Source organism: Tachyglossus aculeatus, chromosome 17 (genome assembly GCF_015852505.1).
Source record: "Tachyglossus aculeatus isolate mTacAcu1 chromosome 17, mTacAcu1.pri, whole genome shotgun sequence".
Lineage (NCBI taxonomy): Eukaryota > Metazoa > Chordata > Mammalia > Monotremata > Tachyglossidae > Tachyglossus > Tachyglossus aculeatus.
This window is the reverse complement of record NC_052082.1, coordinates 10,998,079-11,012,166: the sequence shown is the minus strand read 5'-3', so window position 1 is coordinate 11,012,166 and position 14,088 is coordinate 10,998,079. Positions and strand designations below refer to the sequence as shown.

At 45.0% G+C, this 14,088-nt stretch overlaps 1 protein-coding gene across 1 annotated transcript in view; it reads left to right on the top strand.

Annotated features, from left to right (window-relative positions):
- Nucleotides 1-14,088, top strand: part of CCDC158 (coiled-coil domain containing 158) — a 131,410-nt gene that overhangs the window by 58,650 nt on the left and 58,672 nt on the right. Inside the window, exons 11-14 of the mRNA XM_038759470.1 lie at nt 128-325; nt 4,350-4,835; nt 7,799-7,988; nt 13,324-13,476. Of these exons, the coding sequence (XP_038615398.1) occupies nt 128-325; nt 4,350-4,835; nt 7,799-7,988; nt 13,324-13,476 (1,027 nt within the window). The remainder of the gene's footprint in view (nt 1-127; nt 326-4,349; nt 4,836-7,798; nt 7,989-13,323; nt 13,477-14,088) is intronic.

The following is a 14,088-nucleotide window of genomic DNA, read 5'->3' as shown; positions in this document are numbered from 1 at the left end:
ACCCCGGTGTTTAGTACAGTGCTCGGTATATCGTCAACGCTTGAACCAATCCCACAGTTGTTCCAACCAAGAGGTTGGGTTGGATTTTTTGGTGGGAAAAGGGGAAGACTTTCCTGTCCTCCCGTAGGCAGAGCTGCATAAAAAGGATAAGGAGCTGAGCCTGGAAAAGGAACAGAATAAGCGCCTGTGGGATCGGGACACGGGGAACAGCATAACCATCGACCATCTGCGCCGGGAACTCGATGACAGGAACGTGGAAGTGCAGCACCTGGAATCGCTGGTGAAGAAGATGAAGGATGATTCCCAGGACCAGATGGAACGGCAGGTCAGGGCCGGGAAGAACCGGGCAACGAGCATCCGTTCGTTCATTCCTTCCATCCTATTTATTGAGCGCTGACCGTGTGCAGAGCACTGGACTAAGCGCTTGGAAAGTAGCACGGCCTAGAGGAAAGAGCAAGGCCCTGGGAGTCAGAGGACCGAGGTCCTAATCCCGGCTCTGCCGTGTGACCTTGGGCTTTGGAGTCGGAGGTCACGGGTTCAAATCCCAGCTCTGCCAGTTGTCAGCTGGGTGACTGTGGGCAAGTCACTTCACTTCTCTGGGCCTCCGTTCCCTCACCTGCAAAATGGGGATTCAAGAGCTGACACCCCGCCTTCTTAAACTGTGAGCCCCGTGTGGGACTTGATTGTCTTATATGGAGAAGCAGCGTGGCTCAGTGGAAAGAGCCCGGGCTTTGGAGTCAGAGGTCGTGGGTTTGAATCCCAGCTCCACCATTTGTCAGCTGTATGACTTTGGGCAAGTCACTTCACTTCTCTGAGCCTCAGTTCCCTCATCTGGAAAATGGGGATGAAGACTGTGAGCCCCCCGTGGGACAACCTGGTCACCTTGTAACCTCCCCAGTGCTTAGAACGGTGCTTTGCACATAGTAAGCACTTAATAAATGCCATCATTATTATTATTATTATATCTACCCCAGTGCTTAGTACAGTGCTTGGCACATAGTAAATGCTCAACAACAACCACAATTATTAAATTATTATTATTACAATAGGCCATGCTAATGGAATCTGATTTGTAGCCCCTGCCCACCCAGACTCCCTAGGAATCTAGTTAATCTCCCCCGCATAATAATAATAATAATAATGATAATGTTGGCATCTGTTAAGCACTTTTTGCACATAGTAAGCGCTTAATAAATGCCATCATTATTATTATTATCATATCTACCCCAGCGCTTAGTACAGTGCTTGGCACATAGTAAACGCTCAACAACTACCACAATTATTAAATTATTATTATTACAATAGGCCGTGCTACTGGAATCCGATTTGTAGCCCCTGTCCACCCAGACTCCCTAGGAATCTAGTTCATCTCCCCCACGTAATAATAATAATAATGTTGGTATTTGTTAAGTGCTTTTTGCATGTAGTAAGCGCTTAATAAATGCCATTATTATTATTATTATTATTATATCTACCCCAGTGCTTAGTGCAGTGCTTGGCACAGAGTAAATGCTCAACAATTACCACAATTATTAAATTATTATTATTAAAATTGGCCATGCTAATGGAATCCGATTTGTAGCCCCTGTCCACCCAGACTCCCTAGGAATCTAGTTAATCTCCCCCACGTAATAATAATAATAATGTTGGTATCTGTTAAGCACTTTTTGCACTTAGTAAGCACTTAATAAATGCCATCATTATCATTATTATTATTATTATTATTATGTGCCAAGCACTGTTTTAAGCGCTGGGGGGGATACAAGGTAATCAAGGCTGTCCCATGTGGGGCTCACAATCTTCATCCCCATTTTCCAGATGAGGTCACTGAGGCCCAGAGAAGTGAAGTGACTTGCCCAAAGTCACACAGCCAACAAGTGGTGGAGCCGGGATTCAAACCCATGGCCTCTGGGCTCTTTCCATTGAGCCATGCTGCTTCTCTGATAATAGTAATACTTGCCAAGTGCTTACTGTGTGCCAAGCGCTGTTCTAAGCGCTGGGGTAGGTACGAGTTAATCAGGTTGGACACAATCCCTGTCCCACATGGGGCTCACGACCTTAATCCCCATTTTCCAGATGAGGTAACAGAGGCCCAGAGAGATGGCAGCGACTTGCCCAGGGTCACACAGCGGACGGGTGGCGGATCCGGATTTGAACCCAGCTCTTGCCAACTCCCAGGCCCGGGTTCTCTCCACTAAGCCATTTATTTTGTTAATCTGTTTTGTTCTGTTGTCCGTCTCCCCCTCCTAGACTGTGAGCCCACTGTTGCTCAATAAATACGATTGATTGATTGATTGATTGATTGGGTAGGGACCGTCTCTAGATGTTGCCGACTTGGACTTCCCAAGTGCTTAGTCCAATCAATCAATCAACCAATCGTATTTATTGAGTGCTTACTATGTGCAGAGCACTGGACTAAGCGCTTGGGAAGTACAAGTTGGCAACATACAGAGACAGTCAATCAATCAATCATATTTATTGAGCGCTTACTGTGTGCAGAGCACTGGACTAAGCGCTTGTGAAGTACAAGTTGGCAACACACAGAGACAGTCCCTACCCAACAGCAGGCTCACAGTCTAGAAGGGGGAGACAGAGAACAAAACTAATCAATCAATCAATCGTATTTATTGAGCGCTTACTGTGCAGAACACTGGACTAAGCACTTGGTAAGTACAAGTTGGCAACATATAGAGACAGTCCCTACCCAACAGCAGGCTCACAGTCTGGAAGGGGGAGACAGACAACAAAACCACACATACTAACAAAATAAAATAAATAGAATAGATATGTACAAGTAAAATTAATAAATAAATAAATAGAGTAATGAATATGTACAAACATACACGCATATATACAGGTGCTGTGGGGAAGGGGAGGAGTCCAAGTCCCTACCCAACAGCGGGCTTATAGTCTAGAAGGGGGAGACAGAGAACAAAGCCAAACATACTAACAAAATAAAAGGAATAGAATAGATGTGTACAAGTTAAATAAATAAATAGAGTAATGAATATGTACAAACATATATACATATAGACAGGGGCTGTGGGGAAGGGAAGGAGTCCAAGTCCCTACCCAACAGTGGGCTCACAGTCTAGAAGGGGGAGACAGAGAACAAAACCAAACATACTAACAAAATAAAATAAATAGAATAGATGTGTACAAGTAAAATAAATAAATAAATAGAGTAATGAATCTGTACAAACATATATACATATATACGGGTGCTGTGGGGAAGGGAAGGAGTCCAAGTCCCTACCCAACAGTGGGCTCACAGTCTAGAAGGGGGAGACAGAGAACCAAACCAAACATGCTAACAAAATAAAATAAATAGAATAGATCTGTACAAGTAAAATAAATAAATAAATATATAGAGTAATGAATATGTGCAAACATATATACATATATACAGTTGCTGTGGGGAAGGGAATCAATCAATCAATCAATCAATCGTATTTATTGAGCGCTTCCTGTGTGCAGAGCACTGGACTAAGCGCTTGGGAAGTCCAAGTTGGCAACATAGAGAGACGGTCCCTACCCAACAGTGGGCTCACAGTCTAGAAGGGGGAGACAGAGAACAAAACCAAACATACTAACAAAATAAAATAAATAGAATAGACATGTACAAGTAAAATAAATAAATAAATAGAGTAATGAATAGGTACAAACATATATACATATATACAGGTGCTGTGGGGAAGGGAATCAATCGTATTGATTGAGCGCTTACTGTGTGCAGAGCACCGGACTAAGCTCTTGGGAAGTCCAAGTTGGCAACATCTAGAGATGGTCCCTACCCAACAGTGGGCTCACAGTCTAGAAGGGGGAGACAGACAACAAAACCAAACATGCTAACAAAATAAAATAAATAGAATAGATCTGTACAAGTAAAATAAATAAATAAACAGAGTAATGAATATGTACAAACATATATACATATACATAGGTGCTGTGGGGAAGGGAATCAATTAATCAATCAATCGTATTTATTGAGCGCTTACTGTGTGCAGAGCACTGGACTAAGCGCTTGGGAAGTACAAGTTGGCAACATATAGAGACGGTCCCCTACCCAACAGCGGGCTCCCAGTCTAAAGTCTGGGAAGGAGTCCAGTGCTCTGCCCACCGTAAGCGCTCCATACATAGGACTGGCTGACTGGATGACAGTCCTTCTAGACCGTGAGCCCACTGTTGGGTAGGGACTGTCTCTCTATGTCACCAACTTGGACTTCCCAAGCGCTTAGCACAGTGCTCTGCACACAGTAAGCGCTCAATAAATACGATTGATGATGATGATGATGACTAGGCCCCGCGCTCCATCCGCCCGTCGATTTCTCTTTCCCGTTGACCCGCAGATGGCGGCCATCCAGGAAAAGAACGCCAACCTCGAGAGGGTGTCCTGCCTGGCCGCTCAGCTGGAGTCCACCAAGGAGACGCTCCGCAAGGCGGTGGATGAGCTGAGCGCCAAGAAGATGGCCCTGGAGGGCTCCGCGCGGGCGGTGGCCGACCTGACGGCGGCTCTGCAGGAGAAAGAGAGGGCCGTCGAGGCGAGCGACGCCGAGCTGGGCCGGCTCCGCTCCCGGCTGGACGCGAAGCTGAGGGAGCTCCGGCACCTGAAGGACGAGGGAGACCGCCTCCGGGACGTCCGGGCCGCCGACCGCGAGGCCCTCCGCCTCCAGGTGGTCCAGAAGGACAACGTGCTGGACGTCTTGCAGCGCCAGGTGGAGAAAATGTCCCTGCTCGTCGGCCGGCACGGAAGGACGGCCGGGGCCTTGCAGGTGGAGAACTCTCGCCTTCGAAAAGAAGTCGACCACGGGAAACTGGAACTGCAGGAACTGAAGGTTGTCGCTCGTATCATCCATTATTCCACCGTTCAGTCGTACTTATTGAGCGCTTACTGTGGGCGGAGCACTGGACTAAGCCCTGGGGAAGGACAGGTTCAGTCATTCAGTCGTATTTATTGAGCACTTGGGACATTCATTTTATCATACTTATTCATTATTGAGAGCTTATTGTGGGCACAGCACTGGACTAAGCGCTTGGGAAGGACAAGTTCATTCATTCAGTCATTTATTGAGCGCTTGGGACATTCATTCTATCGTACTTATTCATTACTGAGCGCTTACTGTGGGCAGAGCACTGGACTAAGCCCTTGGGAAGGACACATTCATTCATTCAGTCGTATTTATTGAGCGCTTGGGACATTCATTTTATCGTACTTATTCATTAGTGAGCGCTTACTGTGGGCAGAGCACTGGACTAAGCCCTTGGGAAGGACAAGTTCATTCATTCAGTCATATTTATTGAGCACTTGGGACTTTCATTTTATCGTACTTATTCATTATTGAGAGCTTATTGTGGGCACAGCACTGGACTAAGTGCTTGGGAAGGACAAGTTCATTCATTCAGTCGTATTTACTGAGCGCTTGGGACATTCATTCTATCGTACTTATTCATTATTGAGCGCTTACAGTGGGCACAGCACTGGACTAAGCCCTGGGGAAGGACAAGTTCATTCATTCAGTCATATTATTGAGCACTTGGGACATTCATTTTATCGTACTTATTCATTATTGAGAGCTTATTGTGGGCACAGCACTGGACTAAGCGCTTGGGAAGGACAAGTTCATTCATTCGGTCGTATTTATTGAGCACTTGGGACATTCATTCTATCGTACTTATTCATTATTGAGCGCTTACTGTGGGCAGAGCACTGGACTAAGCCCTTGGGAAGGACAGGTTCATTCATTCAGTCGTATTTACTGAGCGCTTAGGACATTCATTTTATCGTACTTATTCATTATTGAGCGCTTACTGTGGGCAGAGCACTGGACTAAGCCCTTGGGAAGGACAAGTTCATTCATTCAGTCGTATTTATTGAGCACTTGGGATATTCATTTTATCGTACTTATTCATTATTGAGAGCTTATTGTGGGCACAGCACTGGACCAAGCGCTTGGGAAGGACGAGTTCATTCATTCGGTCGTATTTATTGAGCACTTGGGACATTCATTTTATCGTACTTATTCATTATTGAGAGCTTATTGTGGGCACAGCACTGGACCAAGCGCTTGGGAAGGACAAGTTCATTCATTCGGTCGTATTTATTGAGCCCTTGGGACATTCATTCTATCGTACTTATTCATTATTGAGCGCTTACTGTGGGCAGACCACTGGACTAAGCCCTTGGGAAGGACAGGTTCATTCATTCAGTCATATTTATTGAGCGCTTGGGACATTCATTCTATCGTACTTATTCATTAGTGAGCGCTTACTGTGGGCACAGCACTGGACTAAGCCCTTGGGAAGGACAAGTTCATTCATTCGGTTGTATTTATTGAGCGCTTGGGACATTTATTCTAGCGTACTTATTGATTATTGAGCGCTTACTGTGGGCACAGCACTGGACTAAGCGCTTGGGAAGGACAAGTTCATTCATTCAGTCATATTTATTGAGCGCTTACTGTGGGCGGAGCACTGGACTAAGCCCTTGGGAAGGACAAGTTCATTCATTCAGTCGTATTTATTGAGCGCTTGGGACATTCATTCTATCGTACTTATTGATTATTGAGAGCTTATTGTGGGCACAGCACTGGACTAAGCACTTGAGAAGGACAAGTTTATTCATTCAGTCATATTTATTGAGCGCTTACTGTGGGCGGAGCACTGGACTAAGCCCTTGGGAAGGACAAGTTCATTCATTCAGTCATATTTATTGAGCGCTTGGGAAGTACAAGTTCATTCAATCACACTTATTGAGCACTTACTGTGGGCGGAGCACTGGACTAAGTGCTTGGGAAGTACAAGTTCATTCATTCAGTCGTATTTATTGAGCGCTTGGGAAGTACAAGTTCATTCAATCGCATTTATTGAGCGCTTACTGTGGGCGGAGCACTGGACTAAGCTCTTGGAAAGGACAAGTTCATTCATTCTATCATACTTATTGATTGTTGAGCGCTTACTCTGGGCAGAGCACTGGACTAAGCGCTTGGGAAGGACAAGTTCATTCATTCAGTCATACTTATTAAGCGCTTACTGTGGGCGGAGCACTGGACTAAGCGCTTGGGAAGGACAAGTTCATTCATTCAATCATACTTATTGAGCGCTTACTGTGGGCGGAGCACTGGACTAAGCGCTTGGGAAGGACAAGTTCATTCATTCAATCATACTTATTGAGCGCTTACTGTGGGCGGAGCACTGGACTAAGCGCTTGGAAAGGACAAGTTCATTCATTCAGTCGTATTTATTGAGCACTTGGGAAGTACAAGTTCATTCAATCGCACTTATTGAGCGCTTACTGTGGGCGGACCACCGACGAGTGGCAGAGGTGGGATTTGAACCCACCACCAGCTGCTTGGGCGAGTACAATATAACGATAAAGAGGCAGATTCCCCGCCACACCATTATTATCGTTATTAGAGCTGACCTCAGCGGCGACAGCCTGTATATATACCTGTACATATACCTGTATATATGTATATATGTTTGTACATATTTATTACTCTATTTATTTATTTATTTTACTTGTACATATCTATTCTATTTATTTGATTTCGTTAGTATGTTTGGTTTTGTTCTCTGTCTCCCCCTTTTAGACTGTGAGCCCACTGTTGGGTAGGGACCGTCTCTAGATGTTGCCAATTTGTGCTTCCCAAGCGCTTAGTCCAGTGCTCTGCACATAGTAAGCACTCAATCAATACGATTGATGATGATGATGACAGCCAGCGCTCTGCACGCGGTAAGCGCTCAATAAATAGGACTGAGTGAACGAACGGCGCCGCCGTCTTCCTTCCCACCTTTGCAGGTCCTGAGGGATAAAAGCGATGCCCGAATCCTGGAGTTGGAGGCCCAGCTGAGCAGCCTGGACCTGGAGAAGAGCCAGCTGGTGAGGGCCTGTACTGAGCGCCTCCGGGACGTAAAGGAGCTCCAACTGGAGAGGGAACACCTGACGATGGACGTGAAAGCCAGCCGCGGCGAGCTAGCCCGCATCTCAGGTAGGCCGGGGGGCGGCTCGAGGGGCTGCTAAATAATAATAATAATGATGATGATGGTGGTACGTGTTAAGCGCTTACTATTTGCCAGTTCTAAGCACCAAGGTAACAATAATGGCGATGGCATTTGTTAATAATAATAATAATAATGATGATGGTACGCGTTAAGCGCTTACTATCTGCCAGTTCTAAGCACCGAGGTAACAATAATGGTGATGGCATTTGATAATAATAATAATAATAATAATGATAATAATAATAATGATGGTACGTGTTAAGCGCTTACTATTTGCCAGTTCTAAGCACCGAGGTAACAATAATGGCGATGGCATTTGTTAATAATAATAATGATGATGGTGCATGTTAAGCGCTTACTATTTGCCAGTTCTAAGCACCGAGGTAACAATAATGGCGATGGCATTTGATAATAACAATAATAATAATGATGATAATAATAATGATGGTACGTGTTAAGCGCTTACTATTTGCGAGTTCTAAGCACCGAGGTAACAATAATGGCAATGGCATTTGATAATAACAATAATAATAATGATAATAATAATAATGATGGTACGTGTTAAGCGCTTACTATTTGCCAGTTCTAAGCACTGAGGTAACAATAATGGCGATGGCTTTTGTTAATAATAATAATAATGATGATGATGGTACGCGTTAAGCGCTTACTATTTGCCAGTTCTAAGCACCGAGGTGACAATAATGGCGATGGCATTTGTTAATAATAATAATAATAATAACAATGATGATGGTACGTGTTAAGCACTTACTATTTGCCAGTTCTAAGCACCGAGGTAACAATAATGGCAATGGCATTTGTTAATAATAATAATAATAATAATGATGATGATGATGGTACATAAGCGCTTACTATTTGCCAGTTCTAAGCACTGAGGTAACAATAATGGCGATGGCATTTGTTAATAATAATAATAATGATGATGATGATGATGGTATGTGTTTAGCGCTTACTATTTGCCAGTTCTAAGCACTGAGGTAACAATAATGGCGATGGCATTTGTTAATAATAACAATAACAGTAATGATGATGATGGTACACGTTAAGCACTTACTATTTGCCAGTTCTAAGCACCGAGGTGACAATAATGGCGATGGCATTTGTTAATAATAATAATAATAATAATATAATAATAATGATGGTACGTGTTAAGCGCTTACTATTTGCCAGTTCTAAGCACCGAGGTAACAATAATGGTGATGGCATTTGTTAATAATAATAATAATAATAATGATGATGATGGTACGTGTTAAGCGCTTACTATTTTCCAGTTCTAAGCACTGAGGTAACAATAATGGCGATGGCATTTGTTAATAATAATAATAATAATAATAATAATAATAATAACGATAATGATGATGATGGTATGTGTTAAGCGCTTACTATTTGCCAGTTCTAAGCACTGAGGTAACAATAATGGCGATGGCATTTGTTAATAATAATAATAATAATAATGATGATGATGGTACGTGTTAAGCGCTTACTATTTGCCAGTTCTAAGCACCGAGGTAACAATAATGGCGATGGCATTTGTTAATAATAATAATAATAATAATGATGATGGTACGTGTTAAGTGCTTACTATTTGCCAGTTCTAAGCACTGAGGTAACAATAATGGTGATGGCATTTGTTAATAATAATAATGATGATGGTATGTGTTAAGCGCTTACTATTTGCCATTTCTAAGCACTGAAGGTAACAATAATGGCGATGGCATTTGTTAATAATAATAATAATAATAATGATGGTGGTATTTGTTAAGCTCTTACTATGTGCAAAGCGCTGGTCTAAGCGCTCGGGAGGTTACAAGGTGATCAGGTTGTCCCATGGGAGGGCTCACAGTCTTCACACCCCTTTTACAAATGAGGGAACTGAGGCACAGAGAAGTGAAGCGACTTGCCCAAAGTCACACAGCTGGCAGAGCTGGGATTTGAACCGGAGGCCTCTGACTCCAAATCAATCAATCAATCAATCGTATTTATTGAGCGCTTACTGTGTGCAGAGCACTGTACTAAGGGCTTGGGAAGCGCTTAGTACAAAGCCCATGCTCTTTGCACTGAGCCACGCTATAACCATCAGAGTAACAATGGTAGGTGTTAAGCGCTTACTATTTGCCAGTTCTAAGCACCGAGGTAACAATAACGGCGAAGGCATTTGTTAATAATAATAACAATAATAATGGTGGTATTTGTTAAGCGCTTACTATGTGCAAAGCACTGGTCTAAGCGCTCGGGAGGTCACAAAGTGACCAGGTTGTCCCACGGGGGGGCTCCCAGTCTTCATCCCCATTTTACAGATGAGGGAACTGAGGACCAGAGAAGTGAAGTGACTTGCCCAAAGTCACACAGTTGGCAGAGCTGGGATTTGAACCCGTGACCTCCGACTCCAAAGCCCGGGCTCTTTCCACTGAGCCACGCTATAACCGTCAGAGTAACAATGGTATGTGTTAAGCGCTTACTATTTGCCAGTTCTAAGCACTGAGGTAACAATCATGGCGATGGCATTTGTTAATAATAATAATAATGATGGTATTTGTTAAGCGCTTACTATGTGCAAAGCACTGGTCTAAGCACTCGGGAGGTTACAAGGTGATCAGGTTGCACCACAGGGGGCTCACAGTATTAATCAGAGAAGCAGCGTGGCTCAGTGGAAGGAGCCCGGGCTTTGGAGTCAGAGGTCATGGGTTCAAATCCCGGCTCCTCCAATTGTCAGCTGTGTGACTTTGGGCAAGTCACTTCACTTCTCTGGGCCTCAGTTCCCTCATCTTTAAAATGGGGATGAAGACTATGAGCCCCAAGTGGGACAACCTGATCACCTTGCATCCTCCCCAGCGCTTAGAACAGTGCTTTGAACATAGTAAGCGCTTAACAAATGCCATAATTATTATTATTATTAATCCCCATTTGACAGATGAGGTAACTGAGGCCCGGAGAAGTGAAGTGACTTGCCCAAAGTCACACAGCTGACAATTGGCGGAGCCGGGATTCGAACCCATGACCTGTGAGGGGAGACAGACATTAATAGAAATAAATGGCAGATAAGGCCATAACTTTGGTGAGGCTGGGGTGGTGGGGTGGAGGGGAGCAAGTCAGGACAACGCAGAAGGGAGGGCCCTTCTAGCCTGTGAGCCCGCTGTTGGGTAGGGACCGTCTCTATACGTTGCCGACTTGTACTTCCCAAGCGCTTAGTCCAGTGCTCTGCACACAGGAAGCGCTCAATAAATACGATTGAATGAATGAATGAAAGGGAGTGGGAGAAGAGAAGCAGTATGGCTCAGTGGAAAGAGCCCGGGCTTTGGAGTCCGAGGTCACGGGTTCACATCCCGGCTCCGCCCATTGTCAGCTGTGTGACTTTGGGCCAGTCACTTCACTTCTCTGGGCCTCAGTTCCCTCGTCTGGAAAAGGGGGATGAAGACTGTGAGCCCCCGGTGGGGCAACCTGATCACCTTGTAACCTCCCCAGTGCTTAGAACAGTGCTTTGCACATAGTAAGCGCTTAATAAATGCCATCATTATTATTATTATTATTCTCTGTGCCTCAGTTCCCTCATCTGTAAAAGGGGGATGAAGACTGTGCGCCCCCCGTGGGACAACCTGATCACCTTGTAACCTCCCCATGCCACTATTATTATTATTATTATTATTATTCTCTGTGCCTCAGTTCCCTCATCTGTAAAAGGGGGATGAAGACTGTGAGCCCCATGTGGGACCACCTGATCACCTTGTAACTTCCCCAGTATTTAGAACAGTGCTTTGCACATAGTAAATCCTTAATAAATGCCATCATCATCATTATTATTCTCTGGGCCTCAGTTCCCTCATCTGTAAAAGGGGGACAAAGACTGTGAGCCCCCCCGTGGGACAACCTGATCACCTTGTAACCTCCCCGGTGCTTAGAACAGTGCTTTGCACATAGTAAGCGCTTAATAAATGCTACTATTATTATTATTATTATTCTTCTCTGTGCCTCAGTTCCCTCATCTGTAAAAGGGGGATGAAGCCTGTGAGCCCCCCGTGGGACAACCTGATCACCTTGTAACCTCCCCAGTGCTTAGAACAGTGCTTGGCACATAGTAAGCATTTAATAAATGCCATTATGATTATTATTCTCTGTGCCTCAGTTCTCTCATCTGCAAAAGGGGGATGAAGACTGTGAGCCCCCCGTGGGACAACCTGATCACCTTGTAACCTCCCCATGCCATTATTATTATTATTATTATTATTATTATTATTATTATTATTATTATTATTATTATTATTCTCTGTGCCTCAGTTCCCTCATCTGCAAAAGGGGGATGAAGACTGTGAGCCCCCCGTGGGACAACCTGATCACCTGGTAACCTCCCCATGCCATTATTATTATTGTTATTATTATTCTCTGTGCCTCAGTTCCCTCATCTGCAAAAGGGGGATGAAGACTGTGAGCTCCCCGTGGGACAACCTGATCACCTTGTAACCTCCCCATGCCATTATTATTATTATTATTATTATTATTCTCTGTGCCTCAGTTCCCTCATCTGTAAAATGAGGATGAAGACTGTGAGCCCCCCGTGGGACCACCTGATCACCTTGTAACCTCTCCAACGCTTAGAACAGTGCTTGGCACATAGTAAGCACTTAATAAATGCCATCATTATTATTATTATTCTCTGTGCCTCAGTTCCCTCATCTGCAAAAGAGGGATGAAGACTGTGAGCCCCCTGTGGGACCACCTGATCACCTTGTAACCTCCCCAGCGCTTAGAACAGTGCTTGGCACATAGTAAGCGCTTAACAAATGCCATCATGATTATTATTATGATTAAAGGGGGCTCAGGGAAGGCCTCTTGGAGGAGATGGGCCTTCGATAAGGAGAGGCGGCGTCCGTTGGAGGTGTGGAGGAGATGGGCCTTCAGTAAGTGTTTCAAGAGGGGGAAATTGTTGGTCTGGTGGATTTGAGGAGGGAAGGACCTTCCAGGCCAGAGGCGGGACTGTGAGCCCACTGGTGGGTAGGGACCGTGTCTATGTGTTGCCATCTTGTACGTCCCAAGCGCTTAGTACAGTGCCCTGCACACAGGAAGTGCTCAATAAATACGATTGATTGATTGAGAGGTCGGCGGCGAGATGGGCGAGTGGAGGTGAGCGTTAGAGAAGCACTTGGGGCCCCTGGCTAGCGTCGGCGGGGGAGTCCCCCACCCTTCAGAGGGGACGGTTCCCCACCCGGATCGGGCCTGGGCCGTGCTGGAGCCACCGGGAAGTGTCGGCTACTCTTGGGTTGTCTGTCGTGCAGAGGACTACGATTGATTGATTGATTGATTGTCGTGCAGAGGACTACGAGGTGCTGAAGAGGAACTACCGCAACAAAAGCCAAGAGATGGAGCGCACCACGCAGAAATTGAAAACGCAGCTCAAGTCCGCCCAGGCCGAACTGGAGCAAACGCGAGTGACCCTGAAGTCGATGGAAGGAGCCGACGGGCAAGGTCTGCTGCCGACACCCCAGGGCTCATTGATTCATCTTTTTCTTTTTCCCCTCTTTCACTCGTCCAATCGTATTTATTGGAGGATTTGTGGAAGTACTTATGGAAGTACCAGTCTTGCAACCTGGGTCCCTTAGGTCGGCTTTGCTCACTGGAAAGAGCCCGGGCTTTGGAGTCCGAGGTCGTGGGTTCAAATCCCGGCTCCACCAATTGTCAGCTGGGTGACTTTGGGCAAGTCACTTCACTTCTTTTTAGACTGTGAGCCCACTGTTGGATAGGGACTGTCTCTATATGTTGCCGACAGGCCTTCCCAGACTGAGCCCCCTCCTTCCTCTCCCCCTCATCCCTCTCTCCATCCCCCCGTCTTACCTCATCATCAATCGTATTTATTGAGCGCTTACTTTGTGCAGAGCACTGTACTAAGCGCTTGGGAAGTACAAGTTGGCAACATAGAGAGACGGTCCCTACCCAACAGTGGGCTCACAGTCTTACCTCCTTCCCCTCCCCACAGCACCTGTGTATATGTATATATGTTTGTACAGATTTATTACTTTATTTATTTATTTATTTTACTTGTACATATCTATTCTATTTTATTTTGTTAATATGTTTGGT